General features: G+C 37.0%; 1 protein-coding gene across 6 annotated transcripts in view; it reads left to right on the plus strand.

The window, feature by feature from the left end:
* The window catches only part of RAPGEF4 (Rap guanine nucleotide exchange factor 4), a 158,566-nt gene that overhangs the window by 13,060 nt on the left and 123,414 nt on the right, over nt 1-22,092 (plus strand). For 3 of the 6 annotated variants that reach the window (XM_040603595.1, XM_040603593.1, XM_040603594.1), the window contains exons 2-4: nt 122-264; nt 1,358-1,446; nt 9,890-10,036. In XM_040603595.1, coding sequence (XP_040459529.1) covers nt 122-264; nt 1,358-1,446; nt 9,890-10,036 — 379 coding nt within the window. Of the gene's footprint in view, nt 1-121; nt 265-1,357; nt 1,447-5,649; nt 5,743-9,889; nt 10,037-14,241; nt 14,339-14,385; nt 14,550-22,092 lie in introns of those variants that run through there. The other 3 variants (XM_040603598.1, XM_040603600.1, XM_040603597.1) reach the window with 3 other exon arrangements.

Raw genomic sequence — 22,092 nt, forward strand, 5'->3', positions numbered from 1 at the left:
CATTTTAATTGATTTATGTTATAATGTAACGTTAAAGCAAACATTTGTAAGTTTGGTGCATGCAGATGGCGATGTTTCTCTGATGAAGCCCTTGAGAATGTTGTCCTTTGTTTTCTTGCAGACCGTTGGAACGTTCCAGTGAAGATGTAGATATAATATTTTCACGACTGAAAGAAGTGAAAGCTTTTGAGAAATTTCACCCAAACCTTCTCCAGCAGATATGTCTCTGTGGATATTATGAAAATCTGGAAAAAGGAATTACATGTAAGAGAGCTTCACATGATGATCTATTTTATGTGATAAAATTGGGGGTTAGTTGGGATTGTCTCTAGGAGATTGAAGAAAGAGCACAATCAGTGGAACAGCTATAAAAACGTTTGCAGCCATAGTCATGGGGGAAGGCAGGACTAAAGTACTGCTTGCTCTACAAATACAGTGTGTAGTGAATCTATGGCAACAAGGAACGCACTGGATTTAGGACTATGCCACTGTTTCGTTGAAAGATTAGAAGCAAGTCATTTCACTTAAATCTTGTTTTTCCCCTGTAAATGTATTATTGATCTCTTTTGTAGGCTTTTGCCCCTGACATCACAATACACCTATCACTTATGCATATCATTAATAGGATGTGGTTTGCAGTTGCTCTTGGTAACGCAAGACAGATTTGCAGAGCTGTGTACTGCTGTGGGGTACAACAGCTCTGTGCTTGCTCTGGCAGCCCGTGTGCCAGATGAAGGTGGACAGCCGTACTTGGTCTGTGAAGCTGAGATGGGAATTTGTGAGTTCCCAGAGCCGTACCATGGGAATAGTTGATGGAGACCTGTGGTGTTTAGTAGAGTCTCAGGTACCCCTCAAGTAAATTTAGCATGCTTTAGTCACACAGCACTGGAGTTTGCTTAGAGTAATAGGAATTCTAATGGTCTGTAATCACACAGTTGGAATGCCTGAACATCAAAGTCCTGCAGCTGCTTCTCAGCCAGAACTTTTACAGAAGTCAGTGGGAGCTGTGTCTGCATCAGAAGATTCTGAATTTCAAAGGGATAATGTTCAGAAAGTATTTTTTTATTATTGTTTTGTTTATTAACTAAGATAGCAGTAAAAGAGAAGCAAACAGGGGATGAGTGAAGCAATTCTATGTGGTTTCATTGTTTCTGTAACGTATCGACCAGTTTACTAAAATACATGCTTTCCAGTGTAATTTGAAATATTATTGTAATCATAAGTAACTAGTCTGATATGCCGAATTCTATAGTGCCAGTAGTATGACTACAGTGGTACGCTAATATGAGGGAAAATATTTGTTAATGTTGTTAAACTCAAGGAGATAGCTCTTATTTACAAGATTTCATCTTTCCAGTATTCCGTCAGGGTGATATTGGGACGAACTGGTATGCTGTTCTGACAGGATCACTGGATGTGAAGGTTTCTGATACAAGCAACCACCAGGTAAAATAGATTTTTCATTGAAACCATCCAGTCAGTAGTACTAAGAAAGAGTATGACATACTGAGGTAGATAACGACAACATATATTGTACAGGTATTTCGTCTTGTCACAATCTCTGAGTCTCATTTAGTTTTAGTTGTCCTGTGTCTGTGGAGGCAAATCATGCCGTTGATTCCAAAAAACCTGAAATGTAATGCTCTAGAAAGGTGTCTACATTTTAATATGAAACAAGACTCCTCTGTCTTTTCTAATAATGTCATATGAAGTGAAGCTAAAGATATGAGAGTTGTTAATTCATTCCCTGGAAATATTTTAATTCATGCCTTGCTCAGAAAGTTCAAGCCAAACCTACTAACAGTGCAGTCTTATAACAGCATACTGCAGTCTCCACTGCAAGAATGGTTATCATAGTAATAGCAGAGTATTGGAACTGCTGCCATGTTAGACCAGAAGGCTGGAGGTAATACCTGTTCAGTGTTAAGAAACAGAAGAACAAGTAAAATTCCCCCCAAACTGCAAGCAATTTCTCATATCTTGGCACTCCTGGATTTACAAAATTGGAAATATAGAGTAAATACAAAAAAAAGAAGTATAAGATTTCTTCTTGGAATAGTCTCCCACACATGTTGTCTAATGTCATGCTGACAAGTCAAGTACTTCCTGGTGTGAGCTCAGTCTTCTGGCAAGGCATCACGTCCCATTCCCTACTTCGATGTTTGAGATCTGGGATTGTCCCATCAAGTAGCTCAGCATGGGGTTGTACCTCTGACATGTTACTCATACCTTCACATGAGTGGTGTAGCTATCCTGGACCTGAAGTATAACACGACCTGTTTTTACCACCTTGACTGAATATAGCATGCGTGGGGTGTTGTATTCTTTGCCCAAAGTTTGGCTGACTGGAGAAGATTTCTTGCTCATAGCAGACTTACAGAAATTAGATTTTTTCACTTTGTTGAGCACTGTATCACCAGCGAAATTGGGTCAGAATGCAAGTCAGGACAGTGTGTGAGCACTAGGTCTTTCTACTTCTTACAGTAAAATGATAGCTACAAAAGGGACTTCCTTCATATAATTATTTTTGGCAGCCTCTTTACTGTGCTAAGTAGAGACTGACTGAGAGTATAATTAGCCTATTTTGAGCAATTCTCAGCATGGCCTGGCTGTCATTAGTATTGTCACAATTTGGAACGGTACTGGGCTCTTATGAGACCCTTTTCTGTGCAGGTCTAAAGCAATCAGGAATATTTTCTGGTGTTTGCCAAAAGATGGCACTATGCTGCTGTTAAGGTCCAAAGTTCTTTACTGAATCAGAAAAAAAATATATCCACGAAAGTATTCTGGATGAGGAAGTTAAATTTAAAGTCTGTTTGGAGTGTTACTCCATTTTAGCCTTTTAAGAAATGTAATGTAAATGTTTTTTTCTGCTTGTTCAAGTTTACTGGATTTTCCTGCCAATAGGAAACTGCAGAACTACAATTCATGTAGTTGTAGTTCTAGAAATTATATTCTGCAGTAATTTCTTAACTTCATGTTTCCTTGTCACAGGAACAATGAACTGAATTCTTACGGCTGCCTAGTTCTCTTATGATAGAGCCTCACTGCCGAAAGGACAGCAGCTCATGCATTTACCATTCCAGTTCTTGTTAAGTTTGGTGGTTGCAGACTCCTGAATGGTATTTGAGTCTAATATTTTCTCTGGTTTTCCTCCAGCTTGGTGTTTGTAGAATGTCCCTCCTTGGTCTGCTCCTTGTCCTGCCTTTAACCTCCTAGGTGCCCTGTTCCAGTCTTGTCAGTACCCCTTGTTGGCATGGTACTAGCTATTCTTGAGCTTGAAGTACTTGCTAGCGCTCCCTGCCTACTGTGCTCACTACAAATCCAGACGATGGAGGAAACACAGTGTAGCTCCATAGGCAGGCAGCCCTGACAGACTCAGTTGCTGTAATTGTGCCAGCAAATTCCAGCTAGGAATGGATGACCAGTTGTGAAGATGAAGGGATGCTTGTAACCTATCTTGGAGCGCATTTTCCAACAACAGCACTCAGGAGCCAAAAGTTCATTCACAATGTCATAGTAATTATTAATTGCTCTGCCATTACTATGATACCATAAATTGCACAAATGCTAATGAGAAACTTCCAACAGAGCAGAAGAGATACAGAAGTTTACTTGAGTTTACAAGTTTAGAAGTTTGGAGTCTCATGTAAATGTACAGAAAGAGTCTGACATCTTTCCTAGGAAGAGAGAAGCTAACTTTGTATTTAGGTTTCTGTTGTTTAAAAAGTTGTAAGACATGACTAATAATTTTTTAATACTTAAGATGAGTGGGAGGTTGTACTCAATGACCTCTCGTGTTTTCCTGCAGCTTGAATTATCATATATTATATGTTGATGCCTAAAGTGTTAATGTAAATACAGAAAATCAATTCTCTTGATTAAAAATTAGTCCTGCTTTACTAGGTGTTTATCTGTCTACCCAGGGAAGTTAAATTTTAGCAAGCCTGGGAATAAATACATTGTGTAGCAGCTACCATGTGCTATCTCTTTATGCAGTCAGCCTTGGTGTTTGGTAGCTTTTGCCTATAAAGATGCAGTAAGTTATTGTGCACTTGCTGTTTACTAAGAATGTCTTAATGGCCTTTACTCCTACAGAGGCATGTAGTTACATCTTGCACTAGAAATTATATCTAAAAGCACTAATGAATCAACGCTTCAATGCAGCTAGTGAAGTATTAATTCATACACGTTCTTGCTGCACATTAGCTTACTTACGCAGGCCCCTGTGATTTCTCACAAAAAGTGTTAGTAATACTGATTAGGACCAAGTTAAGAATTCATATAAACACTACCTATTATTTTCTGTTATGATAGGAGGAAGCATTCCATGTACTGATTTAAATGTTTTAATAAAGCAAAACACGAATACTTAGGATCTCATAGATAGGTCTTGCTTTCACGTATGTAGAAAAATCTTCTGACTGCTTGCAGAACTGTATTATGTCACAAGAGGGCAGTGTTATAATACATAACAAACGGCGTATGGTCAATGTTTAATACTAAAATGACTAGTTTGAAAGCCATATTCAACTAATTACAATATATATGTTTTAAAGAGTTTGACCAGAGCAGATTTCTCTGTTACTGTTGGTTCTGTTCCACTGCGGTGGTAAAATATGCTAGCTGCTGCTGATCATGGTGGTAATTTAATTTGCCATTGAAATGGATAGATATCTGACAGGATTACTCGTCTAGTGCATTGAGTGGTGGCTGGTCTGCTTTTGCTTTCTATACTCTTTTCTATACTAAATTTATTAATTTTCTGGGTATTCAACAATCAAGAAGAGACTGAAGATCACTTTTTTTTAAAGTAAAAATGTCACACTATGAATTGAAGAGGTAAGTGTAATGAACTGTGTTGGTCTTGTCTCAACTTGTTTGTAGCAAATACCCTGATAAATATTGTACTTAAGTCACACAAAGACTTAGTCAGTCCCCTTCAAAATAAACAGAAAATGCAGCCTCTTCAGAATCTATCAGAAAGAGGTCTTTGCCCTCAGTTATGAACAGATTCTGAATTTAATTTTTTTTGGCACTGTTACCTACTCAATGTTACAACCAAGGTATATAGTAATAAAAGGCACTCTTAGAGATATTCCTAGTTTGGTGGTGGTGTAAATATACTGCTGACTGCCTTGTGTATGATTAATTTTTGAACCTTGTTTTTAAAACAAACAAGTTCTAACAGATGACTGTTGGTAACATCTCAGCATAAAGCTGGGAATAAATGCATTATGACAAAAGCATCAGTGTGACAGTTTTCTCAGATTCTGCAGCATTGTGTTTTGCTGAATTAGATTCAGAGCTTTTCACCCCAAATGATTATGATTTATATTCCTATCTGATAAAACAGGAAGGCACGAAGAGAAGAAAGACAAAGACCAAATAGCAGTTTGATCTGCAGTTCTGCTGTAGTATGCCAGCTGAATCAGTGTATGTGCTGGGGGATATTGCTAGTTTGTCTTGCCTGTGTTTTTAGTGGAGTTTTTTTGAGCTGATCAGTTTTTAAAAATAGACCAAACTTTAGAAACAATTAGCCTTTTATAGAAAAGCTTTAAAGGAGGAGCTGTGTGTGCTTGGGTGGTACAGCAGTGTCAGTTGTAGGAAGATGCAGAGGGCTGGGGATCAAAAGCCAAGTGAGTTGGTGGGGTTGCTGAGAAGAATGTGAAGAAAGAGGTTCAGCTGTCCATGTAAGAAGGGGAAGCATTTCCTGGCTGTTTGAAACTGAGGACAAAGCAGGTATGTGTTAAGATGAAGTGGAAGCAAGGAAGGGAATTTAAGCAGGACAGTCCTTGGAATATTGCATTCTGCATGTAAATGCCATTATATGTGCATGAAAACAGTAATTTTGTATTTTGGAGATTACCTATGTGAAGTTGTGACATAGGTTTGTGCTATATTCTGTAGCAGGGGTCCTCAAACTTCTTAACCAGTGGGCTGGCGCGTGGATGAAGTAGCAGGCAGTCATCTGCGGCTGCTTGGTTTCCCCCCCCAACCCCCAGCGGGGGGTGGGGGTGGGTGGGGCGGGGGGGTTCTGTAAATACCGGGGGCCAGATTGAGGACCCTGGGGGGCCGTATCCAGCCTGCGGGCTGTAGTTTGAGGACCCCTGGTCTGTAGTGTAAATATGCCCAAGATAGCTAGCTTTAAATTATATGGTTTGAGAACTGCTCTACCAATTCTGACACAGAGGTTGGCTGCACAAGTACTCAGCTGAGAAGCAGGGTGTGTTTTCCTATGCTGTGCTCCACAGTGTTGTAGTTGTACTAATTTTGGTTTTGAATTTAGCTTATTGAAAGGTAATATAGAGAAATCATTTCTGTCTGCCAGGTAACCTAGGAAAAAGTTCAAGACATTGCAGGTAGCTTTTAGAGCTATAGAAAAGTATGGAAATAATGAATGTTATTACAGTTCCATTAATCTGTCTGTAAATATTTTACTTGGGAGCTAGGAGAGAAGTTGGTCACAATCTTAGAAGTATGCTTCCTTTGAGCAAATCACTTTGTCTTATGTATAAAGAGGATGGCCTATCGTATGTTGGCAAACTGCAGTTCTAGTGTGGGAGTAGCAGTTTGATAAGGATTTCCTTTCTGAATGGCTGAAACATACTGCAGTTGAGGTAATGGAACAGTAAGTCCCCTTCAAAATAAACAGAAAATGCAGCCTGTTTAGAATCTATCAGAAAGAGGTCTTTACCCTCAGTTATGAACAGGTTCTGAATTTATTTTTTTTGACACTGTTACCTACCCAATGTTACAAACAAGGTATATAGTATATCGAATTTATAGAACTGATGGTTTACGTTCATGTGAACCCTTTGGTTTCTCTGTTATAAAAGGAAATTTTTGCTCAGGACAAACTGAATTGTGTCAAAGTAATAATAAGCAAACTTCAAAATGCCAGCTTTTGCACAGCTCCAGTTAATCATGGAGATGGTATGGAGTCCTGGAAGGACACAGATGCAGGGGTGAGATAAAGGTACAAGGTGTGAGAGAATGATGAAATTAAAACTAAACTGGCTACATCAACTCCTTTATAAATTCAAAACATTGCATGAACTAAAGTTTCAAAGGAAAGTCCCCAATCCCTTTCAACCCAGAACTTGTAATTTTTTTTTCCCTATTTTCTTTCTTCATTTCTCTTTCAGACACCATGATTTTATTTGCACACAGTACAAGAATTCTGTTTGCCACGTTGGAAAATAAAGTGTCACAAGTCAGGGAGGAGCATGCAGGGATGTGCCTTGTGATGGTGGGGGGAGTCAGGCAGATCCTTGTTTCTCATTCTTGTCCATTCCATAGAATGATCTTACGAATTCAATAATGTTTTAGGTTGATGTGAGGATGAAGTTTAACAGCTCTTTCACTGCATGTGTCTCACCTGCCAGTGAGTCAATGAAACTGAATACACAAACAGCCTCTGTGAATGCTACCATTTTATAGTGTGTTCAGTGGACAGCTATCAATGGAAACAATCTCATCTTTTTAAGTCTCTAATTCTGCCTTTTAAATAGCTGTGTGAATTTTAGCTGGTTACCAGCAGCTGGAACCCCCTGCTGCTTCTGGGATTGCAGAGGGGAACAGCAAACTGAGTTTTGAGCTGCCAGCAATCCTCCTGAAGTCTACACTGAACAGCAGGAGGTTCTTGAGTGCAAGGTTAACAGGTGTAACAGGAAATGCACACCTGATTCCCCGGGAGACTGGAGATATATGAACGTGGGGCAGAGGGAAGATGCATCTCTGAAGTCTTGAAGAAGACAGATGGGTTTGCTCCCTTGCTGGCTGTGAAACTTCATCTGTATGGAGAGCAATGCTGGCTGGGGAAAAAATCTGAAAGAACTTTCACTTGATAGAAGCCTGGACTTTACTTTAATGAGTGTAGATAGGACCATTGACTTAACACCCCACAATGTTAATTTATTTCTCAGGCTGAACAGTTGCCTCATCAAAAGTTATCTTAGAAAGTGGTTCCTTAACCAACACCTTTCTTTTTCTCCTCTTCTCTTCTCTCTCTTGGAAGAGATACTCTTTAGTGTTGTAAAGAATCAAAAAAAGGTGAAGCATTTCAAGAGTTTGGTTTTTTGGAGGGAGGGAAGGGAATGAGAAAGAAGTTGGAACTTTATTTAGAAAGTTAAGAATAATGTACTGGAGACCTGGACATCAAATTTTGTGTGAGCAGTAGGCACATTTTCTTTGTAGCTCCTTTGAGTGCAATTGTGAGTATAGTAGCATGCATATAGTGTTTCAGCTCTGAAAGGTAAGCTTGTTAAGGCACAACTTTAGTCTATAACCTCTACTATAGACTATAGAGACCTCTGTTTAGGTGCCTAGGTGCTTATTCATAAATGTTTTTTCTTTTAAACAGTGCCTGTTCATATTTGCCTTCCTTGAAAATTTATTTCTGACAGTTGGTAAATTCTTCCTAGATCCTTTCTGAGACATAATTGATTTTGTTTTCCTGAACACATAATTTTATATGGTAAAATCTGAGCAAAAGCAATTTGCTATGGTTCAGGGAACTGGACTATTATGGGCATTTGTCTTTGTAATGCAATTATAAAGCTACTAACTTGATCTTAATAACATTTGCCTATTACCACTTATTAGATGCATGAAAGGAAAACAATGCAATTTTAAATACAGAAAATGATGCTGAAGTATGCTCATGCTTCTCTCCTGGATTATCAGCCCCAAAGATGTAGCAGCTGGGATGACAAAATTTTCTGCTTTTATTTTTGTAGATGTTTCACGAATCAGTTTTAGAATTAAATTCTATTTATAATGTTGTATTAAGTAAAACTAGCATATTTTTAATATGTTTATGTATATTTGTATGTGTGTATGATTTCCTTAGGTGCAGTTTGTATCAATTGAAATTATTAATGCTGTTGCTATTTTTTTTCGTTACTCAAAACAGTCAGTTAAGGCCCAACTTAGAGATGTAGGTAAGTGTTCAGCTTCAAGCCTGTACTCAGGAACAACTGTAGCAACTTGTAAGCCTAAAACAGAAAATGTATCTAAAAATCTTGATCAGCAAGTTTTTTAATTGCTGGTAGTCTATTTTTTCTACAATAGCTCATAATTAATATTGGAACTATTACAGAGGAGTTCCTGGCCAAGGGGATTGATTTAGACATCTTTCCATCACATGAATGGCATGTGCTCATACAGACTTTTTTGAAGTGGACTTTGCTGCATGTTTGGGACCATCCTGAGTCCTCTGTTCCAGGTTATTTTGGACTTCGAGTTCTCTTGAAATCTCTGACTTATGTGAAAATATTATTGTTCTTTGTCTGGCACTTAATTGGTAGGCATCCATTAACATTTGAGAGGTTTACTGGCATTTTCAACAGAAAGGCAGAGTTGGTTGAACTGCACGACTGTGTTGCGCACAGACCTTGTACAATAAAGAAATGCATTATAAATACAAGAAGATAGTATAATTGAAAGTTAGGATTACTGAGAAAACATAACTGTCACCTTTTCTTTCTGATGAGGGTAGCCAATGTAGGGCAGAAATTTATATTCCAAGATTGCATTTCTGATTTCTCTCACATTTTTAAAGAATCTCATCATTGCAACAGTCTTTAGAGGCAGATGAACAGAGGTCATAACCTTCTTCCAAAGATAAAAGTGACTTTTGTGTTCTCTGCTTTGCAGACAGAAATGTCCATTTCTACTGGTCATAGAAAATGGAAGTAATGCTTGCTTCCACATTGAAGATTCATGTTTTGTTAATCATCATATTGACTTTTTGTTGGCATTTTTAATTAATATTCTTTTAAAGCAAATTGCTGGAAAATCATAAGGCAGTGCTATTAGAAAATGTGACATAAAGACTCTTAAAACATCCCGGAATATTTAATGTCCTTTTATTTTTGATTCAAAGGATGCTGTGACAATATGCACTTTGGGAATAGGAACTGCTTTTGGAGAGTCCATTCTGGATAACACTCCTCGCCATGCTACTATTGTTACCAGAGAACATAGCGAGCTCCTTCGAATTGAGCAGAAGGACTTTAAAGCACTTTGGGAGGTAAGTTCAGTTTTATTTGCAGTTTATGCAGAAAAAGTGATACAATGTTTGAAGTCTTTATAATGAAATATAAGCACATTTATACTGTAAGCGAGGTAATAATTCTTTTAAATTAGTTTGGATAAAAAGTTATTTCTTCTTAGCGCTTCACATTCTACATGATTACATACTCTTGTATTTCTTTCTCGCAGACTTCTTCTAATGAGGTAGCGTTAGTGGAATTCATTTGTATACTGCAGGTGTTGCTTTCTTGGCCTTAAACTTGCTTATGAGGAGAGTCTATCCTTAATATACTCTGGTATTATAAATTATTCTCCTTTACTCCTGTCTCATCACCAGCTGTACGAGGTTTAGAATTTGCAGATGGATCAAGATCACTTAAAAATTAAGTTACTGACTGTATGTGAATTACCCTAAAACTTTCCTTTGTGGAGAACATACTGCTGAGGTTATCAGTTTGTAATCTGTGTGTACTTTGGTATCCACACTGAGAAGACTTCATTAACATGTTACTGTGCAAAGTTATTGAACTTCAATCAGTTTGTGTTTTTGTAAGCATTACACTTGATTTGAAAAGTTCTGGAATTTGGAAGGCATCCTGTTGGCCTGGCCTACGCTGCCAGCTTGTTTTAAATGGTGACTGTACATATTTACATGTTGTTTAGAGCTGTCAGATGGTGTGACAGTGTCATAAAGTTGCAGATCTAGGGACAATGTTTAAGACATAGATGTTGGTGGTAGCATTTTCTTCAGCTTCTGTCCTAAGTGCAGACAGATGGATTTTTTTTTTTTTGGCTTTCTCTGTTCCTGAGAAAGAGCAGTGAGCAGTATTATACTCCAAATAATCGTCCTAAAGCAGTACCTAAAGTAAGGCAATCGGAAAGAAAGGCAAATCCACAAGTAGCTATACTGACTGAGGAAATGGCACTAGTATCACCTGTCTGCAAATACGTTGCCTTGAAATGGTGCAGCGTGGTCAAAGCATGCAAGACCATGTGTAAATTAAGTGTGCTTGCCACTGAACAGTCTCTGCTCTGACAATACCAGATTTCATCTTTGAATTGCATACCCCAAAAATGGTACAAATTATGGCTAATGTCTACAGCTAAAAAAAAATGCTAGTAAAGTCTTATAGCAAATGTGAAGAAATTCACAGTGCAGTATTTTTCTGCAGTTAATGCTTTTTTCCATACAGGAACTGCATTATAGTTTTAGACCCTGGCATTAAAAGATTAAAACAGATGAGACCACTGGCTTATATAACATATACTATGCTTGCTGCTGGTTGGAAATTTTTAATGTGGATAGTGCTTTACAAGCTCGTGATGGAGGAGAATAAATCCAATTGTAGGTTTCTCAAGACTATTTTTTTAAATTCACTTTTAATTGGCATAAGCAGAGTCATTTCTGCTATGTATATGACTTCTGGTAAGCATTCAGAGATGTTAAGTTTCCTATCAGAAATACTGGGGGAGTGGAAGTTAAGTTCCCTTCTTAAAAACTGTGAACCTTAAAACATACTTAAAGTTTTTTTAAAACAAAAATGCCTATGTGATTTGCTCTTTAATCACTAATACAGTGTTATGTCTAACAGTTTTGCTGATTTTGATGAGTTTTTTGATCACAGATGCTTTTGGAAAAGTTCATGTGTGGAAAGTATTGGAAGCTGGGAGCTATCATAGGAAGCCTTAGTACGCATTTTGTATGGTGCTGATTTTATGAAATTGTGTGGTAGAGCATGTCACAGATGCTGCAGGTGTCAGTCACAGACCACAATTTAGCTTTGTGGTGTTTCTTTGTCTTTTGTGCAGTTTTACAGTGAATGCTTAAAGTATTTTGGTGTACTTTCTTTCAAGGAGGCTATCCCTGTGCTGTTAGTGAGTGTAAAATTATGGCACAAAATACAGCTTTTCTGGTTAGTCTGAGGCAGAATTAAGTTGTTCATTTTTTTCAAGGTAATATTTGTTTCCTTGTAATCTACTAGTCCCAAAATGCACATAAACTGCAGCTAAAGTATAATAAACAGACTGTTCAAAACAGATGGAAGATTATTGAAGAAAATATCCCCAAAAGATACTAGCAATAGCAGCAGTAGTATGTTGCTGTTGTTGTTACTATTATTATTATCTGAAGAAAAGAACATACTTTTCTTTAGGGCAACTTTTTGTTATGTTATGGATGTTGTGTTGTTTTGTCTGCCTTATCCTGAGATTCAAGTATATTTGCTGTGACAAAGACCATACGGGGAAATGGTTATTGACACAATGTTGTGCTGTTCAGTTAAATTTTTTTTGTTGTTTTTAATGAAAACCCACAAAAAGTCAAGAGTGGATCACAGATATTTAGTATCAGTGGTATCATGGAAAAAATTGGAAAAGGCAACATTGTCAGTGTCATTTACCAGATATGGTAAAAACTAAAATCTAGTGCATACACATTTCAACTCTCCAGACAGTGAGGAGTCAATTCCAAAAGGAAGTAGTTGCTCTGTTAAATTGTTGAATAGTTCTGAATAATGCAATACTGCAATTTAAGAACAATCTAAATAAACTGTAGGGTTGGAACTCTTAAAATAGTTACTGCTTTTATGAATGTAGGATTTTTATGATTAATAATAGTACTAAAAAAAAAAAATACATTTTGCATATGATTAAGTTTTCTGGGTTACCTCCCTCCCCTGAAATGCACTTTCAGGGAAACTTTACTTTTTTCTCTCTTTTGAGGGAAAGAACAAATGAAAAATGTCTGTTAGCTGATGAAAGATTTTTGGCCTACAGAGCATGGAAATTCCAAGACTGTAATGTTTAATATTATTTTTAGGTTGTGAATATAATCTGGAAAATGAATTGGTATCAATTGATACAGTACTGACTTTAATTTATTGTGCAGCTAACCTGAAATGATAGGAATAAGAGCTATGAACTATCTTCCTTTTATAGTAAAAATTTGTTAACACAGAAACCTATTGATGATGAAGTTTGTGTTTGCAACAAATGCTTTTCTATCCCAAATCTATGCAGTTCTTTACAGACAAATAAATATGCATATATACTTCTTTTGAAATTTTCATTACAAATCCTGAGACTAGATTGTAAGAGAGAAAGATATAATACCTATTTTAGTTATTTCTAAGTGTAGAAAGACTTTGCAGAATCTCTGTAGCTTCATATTATGAATTTACTGACTCTTCTGAGTTTTGTTTAAATTGAAAAGTAACTTTTTCTTGTATTAGCTGTCTCTAAGAAACAGCTGTATTGATAGAATGTTTCACAGACCAGGTGTGCTTTATTAACATACTTAATCCATAATATACAGCAAAGTGTATTCATTTCTTTGAGTACAAATTATAACTGCGTGTGTACCTGGAAGGAGATTGTACTTCTGAGCAGACTGTTTTACCATTATTCTTCTGTCAGTTTTATAGATTTAAATACTGTTTAAGGAAAAGATAGGATATTCTTTATAAAAAATGTAGTAAAATGCCTTCTGTAATACACAGAACCACATATTCAATCAACCCTTTAAATACAGAAATATTTTATATGACTTTCATTTTTGGAATGCTGATCAAAACAAAAGGTATTGTCCTGATAACAACCATTACCAGTTAAAATGGCCTAGTCTTTTCTTTAATGACTGTCTGCTGAAGTAGTATCCTGTTCGGGAACATAGGTTGAACTTCTAAGCTTACTTATCCTTGGAGACTTGTTTTCAATCAGTGGCTGCTCTAGCGGACTGGAGATGATGGAATCTCTGGTTAGGTTCTCAGACAGCTGAATACTGTTCTTTGATGAAGAAGCTCTAGAAGGTTATGGGAATGACTGGTGACATGCTTTTATGCAGCAATTGCCCCTGGCTTTCATCTCTGAAGAGCACTAGCAAACATGAAAAAAGTTATTTATCACTGTTGTAATACTGTGGACTTCCAAGGTGCTCTATGAATCTATAGGACGAGGTATTCTTTGTGTTGATAACTTGCTTTTTCCCTCTTTAGCATCACTGAGTGTGGTGCTAGCTACCTTGCCCAAACTGTTTCAAAGCACAAAGGAAAACACATCCAAAAATAAACATGAAAGCAGAAGGCTACACATGAGGAGCTCTGGTCATGCACATCCTGTTGGGTCACTGGGTTGCTCCACCCCTAATAGTTGGATTCTTTTAAGCAGAGGAGGAGTGAAATACATCCATTTCAGCAGTGTTATCATTACAGAAGTTCTCTGTAGTTCATCCTCAAGATTTGTGCTTTCATGCAGTTGCAAACTGATTCAAACCCAGACAGGAAGGGAGTGAATCTGCTGAGAGGTGACTTATTTTTAGAGGTCTTTCCTACCACAGTGAATTACTCAGCCTTCCTTGGATAACATACAAATAACCAATTTCCTTTTGTGTGGAATAAGATTATGTTAGAAGTTACTGAACATGCCTTGAGAAACATTTGATCTTGAGTAAATGAAGAACAACTATTACTTCGGTATACAGTAACTTTGGAGAGAGGGAGTCTTGCCCCTGTAAGGTCAGAATGAATATTTTAATTTGTTTTAATTCATATTCAGCGGCACTTATGCGTCTTGTAGTCTGATAAAATGTAGAGTAACTTGCTTCCTGCCTTTGCTCATCTGATGATAATTCAGTAGCCCGTAGCAGACTTCACTGCTCTGAAAAGATAGCTTTGGGAGAAGCAGCTTTTTTACCATCTTTGTTTTCTGAACACTGTGGATGTTAGTTTTTAATGAGCTAGTTTAAAAACAGATCCTCTGTCAGAGCAGAAGAAATCTTACATACTGTTCCGATGGAATGCGGTGTAGGAAATACATGTATGAAACAGCACGCTGACTTAAACTTTGTAGCACTGTTCCTGAGATTTCTAAATAAGCCTTAAGTTCATCAGAATTGAGACCACAGCTCTTACTGCATTTGCGTGTAATACCAATTTGTCTTTTTAAGGTGTATGTAATCATATCCCTTATATCAAGGTATAATATAATCTTATACCTCATTTTTTGTGTCAGGATTATGGCAGCAGGGATTTTGAAAGCACTGTAAAATGTTAATGAAAATGAACATGTAAGGATTTTTTTGTTTTATCCGTATGGCCCTACTGTAAGTACATTATTTATCAAAGTATGTTACTGAATCTCTTGTAGGTGTTTTGCAGTGTGATTCAGTAGGCAGCATTTCAGAGATGCAACCTTTTACTCACCTTAGGCTGGAAAATACATGTTACATTGCTACTTGAGAATGTTCTTGCTTATTTCTCTGCTAGACTCCTGAATGCTTCAACATGTTTAAGGAGTATTAGGAATCTCATATAAATGTCAGTAGTTTCTGATGCACCTTTTCACCAATGAGTATTCCATACCAGAAATTCTTTCCAGTTTAAGTGAGAGATTAAATTTGACCTGAGAAATTAAATATTGAGAGGGGGGGAATCAAACAAAAAATCAGATTCGTGTCCAACCCTTGAGCTGTCAGCTTGATTTAAGGTATACTACTCTGCCAGTTATAGCCCCATAATCAATTGCAGAAGTCTTTGCTCTGATTTACTGATTTCCAATAGGGAAACATAATAGAGATATAAAACTATAGTTAATAAAATACAGAATATTTAGCTTTACAGAATGGGTGATCATGTGATTTAAAATAGTGAAGTGCTTGGAGACTCACAAACGTATAAAAAGGTGGTCTTGGAACACTCAGCTGTATTTGCCTGCTTCTGTCACACTCTCCATTGACTGCTGAAACTCTACCTTGATGATTTCTTCCTCTAATGAGGTTTTATTTGAGAAATGTGAAGTTGATCAAATTGTAAGAGCCTGTATTTGCAATGTAGCTAATACTGTGTTCACCAACCTCTCAAATAGCCATTTTGTCAGTATAAGGAAAAAATATTCCGTGTTATCAGATACAGCATACAACACAAAAGGAAGTTGTGGAAGGGCCCAAGTGTGTGGAATCTGTTGCCTTATGCTGTCTGCAAATCTTCAGTTGATGACCAATTCAAATCTGTGTGCAAAGAAACAAGCTAGTGTGAGAAACATTGACAAATGAAGTGGTTAGGCAAGCAGGAGATTTTTTTCCTAGAGCCACATGGAAGAAAGAGGAATATAAAAAGTCCTTCTCCCTTCCCTAGCTTTAGAATATGACAGTAAACACAGAATAGGCAAGATGTGAGCAAAGCTTTGGGAATAACTAACATAACACCTTCATACCTTCTGTGTTAATACTGATAAAGCATGCAAGTGAGTAGCAGGGGAAGATTTCAAAATTGTTGTGATACCAAGAAGGCCAGATTGCACTCCCAGTTTTGCTGGTGTGAATTGAGCATATTTCAGGTGAATACAGTAAAATTGCTTTGCTAAACGTGGAGCTAAGTGGGAGCAGCATCTGGCCTTTAGTGCTTGCTGTTACGTTGATTTTGACCATCCTTGTGATATGCTTTTACGGTTTTTTCTCTTGTTTTGCTTTGTCAATTTCTAATTTTAATGAGTGGTGCTCTGTCTGGTAGAGCAGATATAAATTAGTATGGAATGGCATTCTATCCTCAGTAGACAGACTTACATCAGAACAAGCCATGTTTGTCAGCATAGCAAACGCAGTGACTGCTGCTTTCATTCAGGTATATTAATCGCTTCATGTTTTAAAAAATGGTTGCAGAATTTGTGAGCGCTATTTATGACAGCGTATCTCTTAAGGTAACCTTCCTGGCCATTGGCAGTGGAGAAACATGTCTAGGAACTAGATTTTTCACTTCAGTAACACAGTTTTTCTCTTGACCTGATATGCACTGGTAGAAGTGTACAAGTGTTTTGATAGTCTTACTATGATCTGTTCTTTGCTAAATAATAGCATTATGACTAAAAAGTTCACGCTCGATATTTGTCCACTCTGTCAGATAATTTGCTGTGCCATTACATGTAGTATTTAGTAATGTCAGTGAGGCAGAACTTCTGCAGAAGACCAAGGGATCCAGTTAGTTTTGACTCTCCAAGTATCCTTTTCTTTGTTGTTATTCTTGGTTTATGGTGACAGGCACAGGTGCTTCAGGCACCTCTTAAGTGACTGGAAAGATTGAAAAATAACAAGCTGATTGGAAAGGCCTGATCATTCCTCATGTCTCTCTGCAACAAACTTACCTGGTGCATGTTTTTCTGTCATCCTTACAATCAGTTTGCACTTCAGTTTCCTAGCTTATTCTGAGTCTATTTCAATAGCAACATTTTGTAACTGTGTCACTGATCTCCGTGTGGAGGTGGAATAAGGCTTTGTAGATCTGATTTCTCTGAAATCATACTAGCATGCCATTTCTCAAGGGTGCAAATCTGTATCACTGTAGTAATGCCCGTCAGCTCGAAGCCCCTGTTGAATCTATTATACCAGACACTGTGCACAAATATATTGTCATTCTTATTTACAGCTTTTGTAAATGTTTATATGTTTATTTACACTTCAAAAGGTCTTAAATTATGTTGCAGAAAGCTTGGCTTATTTGAGGTTCCTTCTTAGATAAAAAGAAATAGAAACATCCCGTTAGTCTCCCTGATAAGTAATGCCTTTATTGGTTTTCTCATATTTTATCATGGTTAGAGGTAAAGTTGAAAAATATGAATTCATCCAATTTTCAAGTACAGAAATTATTTTGATTAATTCTTAAAATATTTAAATTACAGAAGAACATCTGACAAACTGAAATGTATACACTTAGTCTGCAGATGTTTTTGAGGCTGCTATCTTTCTTTGAAGCTTTACTGCCAAACTTGCACTTTCTATAACCAGCTTTTTTATTAGCAAAGGAATTGCTTTTCATCTTCAGCAGATTGTATTATTTAATGTGGTATTTCTAAGTGTGATGTGTTAAATGGTAAATACATATATTGCAAAACAACTGGGAGCCTGAAAATCTTATTTCAGGGAGCAAATTTCTGGCCTTTCTTCAGTTCATTTTTATTAGGTAAAAATGTCTTTCAGAAGAACTGTAAGTTTTGAAGCTTATAAAATTTGTTCTGACTTTTTTCCCAAATATACATTAACTATCAAATATGTGTCTCATTCTCATCTGTCGCAGAGAAAAAATGCATAACACAGATTACACACCCATTTCTACAAACAAATAATTCTATCTACTATGTATTGTGTGTATGTATTACTACATTAAATTTATATTTGCCTTGTCAAATTGCCTGGAGCTTTAGTTCTAACTGCATTTGTGGTTGGCAGTGTCCTTTCCTGCCTTAGAATGGATACCAAAGTGATCAACTGCGTAAGGCTTTGCTTACACTTCTAAACTTTTGGATTTGACACAGACTATCTGTTCCTTAACTCAACTGTAGGATCATATGTGGATGAGATTATTTTGGAGACTGATACTTTCTGATCTTGTCAGTGTTATCATCTCAATCCTTGGTTTCTTTTCAGATGAGTGGTGATTTTTCTTCCTTACAGAAGAGGTTAATCTATTATTACTGCTTCCTCCAGGTTCTTGAGGAAAATAGTAAGCCCTTAGAAGCTTGCTTTCAGCGATGAATTTTTTGTTGCTTTACAGCAATGGATATGGTTATGTGTTCCTCCAAGGCATTCCTATAGAATGCGTGCTTGTATGCTGCATTTGAATGGGTGCTTTCTACTTGTGCTATATAAAGGGTCAGGCAAATAATGTGAAACCATTTAGTAGATCAATGGATATGTTTTAATATTGACATTTTAAAAATCCATTAGCTTAAACCTGCTGGCATTAAAAAAGTCCCTTGGACAACAAGATCTGTGGCAGTAGAAGATCTTATGCAGATTAACAAGCCGAAAGCAAGGTTGTTCCATTATATGATTATTTTTTTATTCTGACAGTCTTGTCTTGTTTATAAAATTTTGTGAAAAATTGTGAAAAGCAAGGAAAGCGAGTCCTATGTAGTGGAATGTAAATTGCTCCTTCCTTAAGGAAGCACTCCCTTGAGTGAGCATTCAACACCTTAAAACTCAAAACAAGTTAAACCCCAGACATTATCAATTTATTAGGTATATGGATTAATAAATGGGCTCAAAAAAAGTGCCCTTTGCTTGCCTTAGATAGTACAGTTCTGATAGATGTTTTTTTCTGGTCATAATCAGAGCTGTAATGTTCAGTGTTTGCCCTTTAGACTGGTTCCTCCCCTCTTCTCATCCATGGTGAAACCCTGCCTTATTGAAGTCAATGGGCATTGTGGGATTTCAACCCAGGTAATTACTAATTGCCTCCCTCTCCTTGTATAATATACAGCACAGGCTGTTAGGAGTAGGTTTAAATCCTCTACCCACTTCCCTTCTGTAACAGTTCCTGTCCACTGACATAGTTGATGCAATGTGAGAGCATGAGGCTGGAATCATTCAAATGATTTTGTGGCTTAGTAGTAGTTCAGGAGTGCTTAACAAAGTGGTCAACCCAATACTTGTACTGAGGTAAATTGTATCAAAGTCTTGCAAACCCTAGGCATTCCAGGGGTACGCTTAAAAATGAAAATATAAAGACTTAAAACTGAATATGGAATATTTCCTGTTGCAGAGAATAACAACTACAGGGCCCAACCTGTCATCTGTGCTGATATGGCCAGTCCCAGATATCAAGAAGAGAAAGAGGTGTAAAAAAAACCCGAATAACCCATGTGCTTGCTCTTGAATCAATCCTTGTTTCAATCTGAGCAGTGGAACCCTGAGTTCTTGGGGTTAGTGGGTGTTGCTCTAATTCCATTAGTTCAGTGTGCTAAAAAATTCCTGGAAATCTGTTTACCAGGAATGTGAAAGTATCAGGCCTGAAACATCCCTGGGGCCTGCAGGCCCTCAAATCTTTAAATCTCAAGAGGATTTATGGTGCAAGCGGTTCATAGATAATTTTCTTTTCTTTTGGTTAATGGTTGTTTATGCCACAAATAGTCAAGAGCAGGTGACTTTCTAAGGCATGTGGTCCTTCTATTTTTATACTCTAATGAAGTGGATATTCACAGAATTTGTGTTTTCAGCTAATGTTTCTTTTAAAGCCTGTTGAAATCAGTGGTTTATCAGAATTTGTGGATTCATAGCATCAGTCTGATGTGATGCTTAAAGCTCATTTTCTTTATCCTTTGTCTCATGCCTGATTAGATAAGACCATTAGTGTGTATTTCCTCTGAACTCTGCTTAAAATAGTTCATCAGTTAAATCTCAGATGAAGAAGTTAAAAGAAAACTGAAACTCACAAATAAAAGATTATACACTAAATATATTCTGACTGAATTTTACTTCTGTTCATTTTAGATTACACTGATAAAATAATCTTGTCCTTCTAGATGCTGTACTTAGCTTTAGGCCAGGCTTTTATAACGTTTGTTTGGCGGTGATAAATAATTAGCATTTAAAATTAAACCTTGCCATTCTGCATTGAGTACTTACTGATACAATTCAGCTTGCCTGTGTTTCAACCTCTGACCATTTCCTGGGTAATTTCTATTTAATTTTGCATTCCATATCTCTCTTGACCTTTGAAAAATATCTTTTCTGACTACCAATGCAAACCATTTTCTTGGAGTATTAACCACTTAATTTTCCAACATAGACAAACTTTATTAATTTCCACAAAGCCCTATCCAGATGTTGAGTACAGGTTAGTGGAAACAGGTAGAAGAATTTTGTTTAAGCATAATAAACATGTGCATGACAATACGGTTTTTCTGTGACCTAGTCTTTGAGAAACTGAGTCCTTCAAATAAGTCATGCTGTTCTGAAAGGACTGAGTTATAAGGGAACTTGTTTGAGTGACTTAGGCTTTTATGCTTAATTCTCTCTGGGGATAATGCTGGAGACTCTCAGTACAATTAAGGGAAGATTAAAAGCTCAGTACAGGCTTATTTTCTCTCTTCTTTCTTTCTGCCAATACCCTTCAAGCCTGTGTCCTCTCCAGAAGCATGAAACATTTTTCAAAGGCCTTTTTTCTTTCTGCCATCATTTCTTGGGCAGTTTTCTGGTATACATCTCTCCCACAGATTTATGAATATGGTTTCTCTTTCTGCTTTTGTTCCTGCTAGCATTTAATGCTAATTTTGTTGATCTCTGGTTAAGAGTTCATTGTTATTTCTCCTTAGGTTTGTCTGTGACATTCAGACCTTATTAGATAACTGGGGATCACCAAGCAGTTAGGAAATAATTCTTGCACTCTTGAGGTTGGTGAGAATTATGCCATCACTCAGTATTTCTTAGCACGTTTGCTCTGCAGAGCTGAAGGAGTGAAATGTAGTAAAAGTGTATACAATTAAGCAGATACGTCTGAATATGCTGATGGAGTAGATTTGATTAGTGAAAAGGTACCCATTTTACATGATGCTTTATCAAAGAAGAGCTACACTTCAATCTGAGTATGTAATAGCTGGGGCATTTACCTATGCTGTTGCTTTGGTATGGTTGAAAGATTCTATGCTTTGAGATTACAGCAGAAGTTCACACCAGTACTCTCATTTTTGCAGGTTGTTTCTGTCTGATATATTTACATACATCTGTCGTATGGAGTTGCCTTATAGAGGATGTTACCGCTATCTGATCTCATATACAAAATGTACCTTGTGTCATTTTATTCAGAGACAGACTCTTCCTGTTTTAACAACAGCATGTAGATTTTTCTGCCTTTTAACCTTTCTGAAGAATTACTTGATATGACTTCAGAAAGTGATGCATACTAGTCAGCCCACAAGTAGTGATACTTGAATGGATTGTTGTCAAGTTTGTACTCTAAAATCACGTAAAGGTGTGAGGCACAGGAAATCCTGGAAATGCTTTGAGACCTACCAATGGTAGGAATATGGATTTTACTACTGTAAGAATTCTCTAAGGGATTGATTTTAGATGGACACCCATACTGTTAATCCAAGTATCATTACAGAATGGTGGGTGAATTACCTTTCCTGGTATCCATTAACTGCACAATGTCTTTGGATGGGAATTGAGTTAATCTGTATTGAATAAGCTGTAATGAATGGTTGTGATATCCAGAAGCAGACCATGAGTTGTATTTTGCCTCCTTATTTAACAAAATAATTCATACTACTAGTATGATTTTTATGCTT

This window comes from Falco naumanni, chromosome 8 (genome assembly GCF_017639655.2).
Source record: "Falco naumanni isolate bFalNau1 chromosome 8, bFalNau1.pat, whole genome shotgun sequence".
NCBI lineage: Eukaryota > Metazoa > Chordata > Aves > Falconiformes > Falconidae > Falco > Falco naumanni.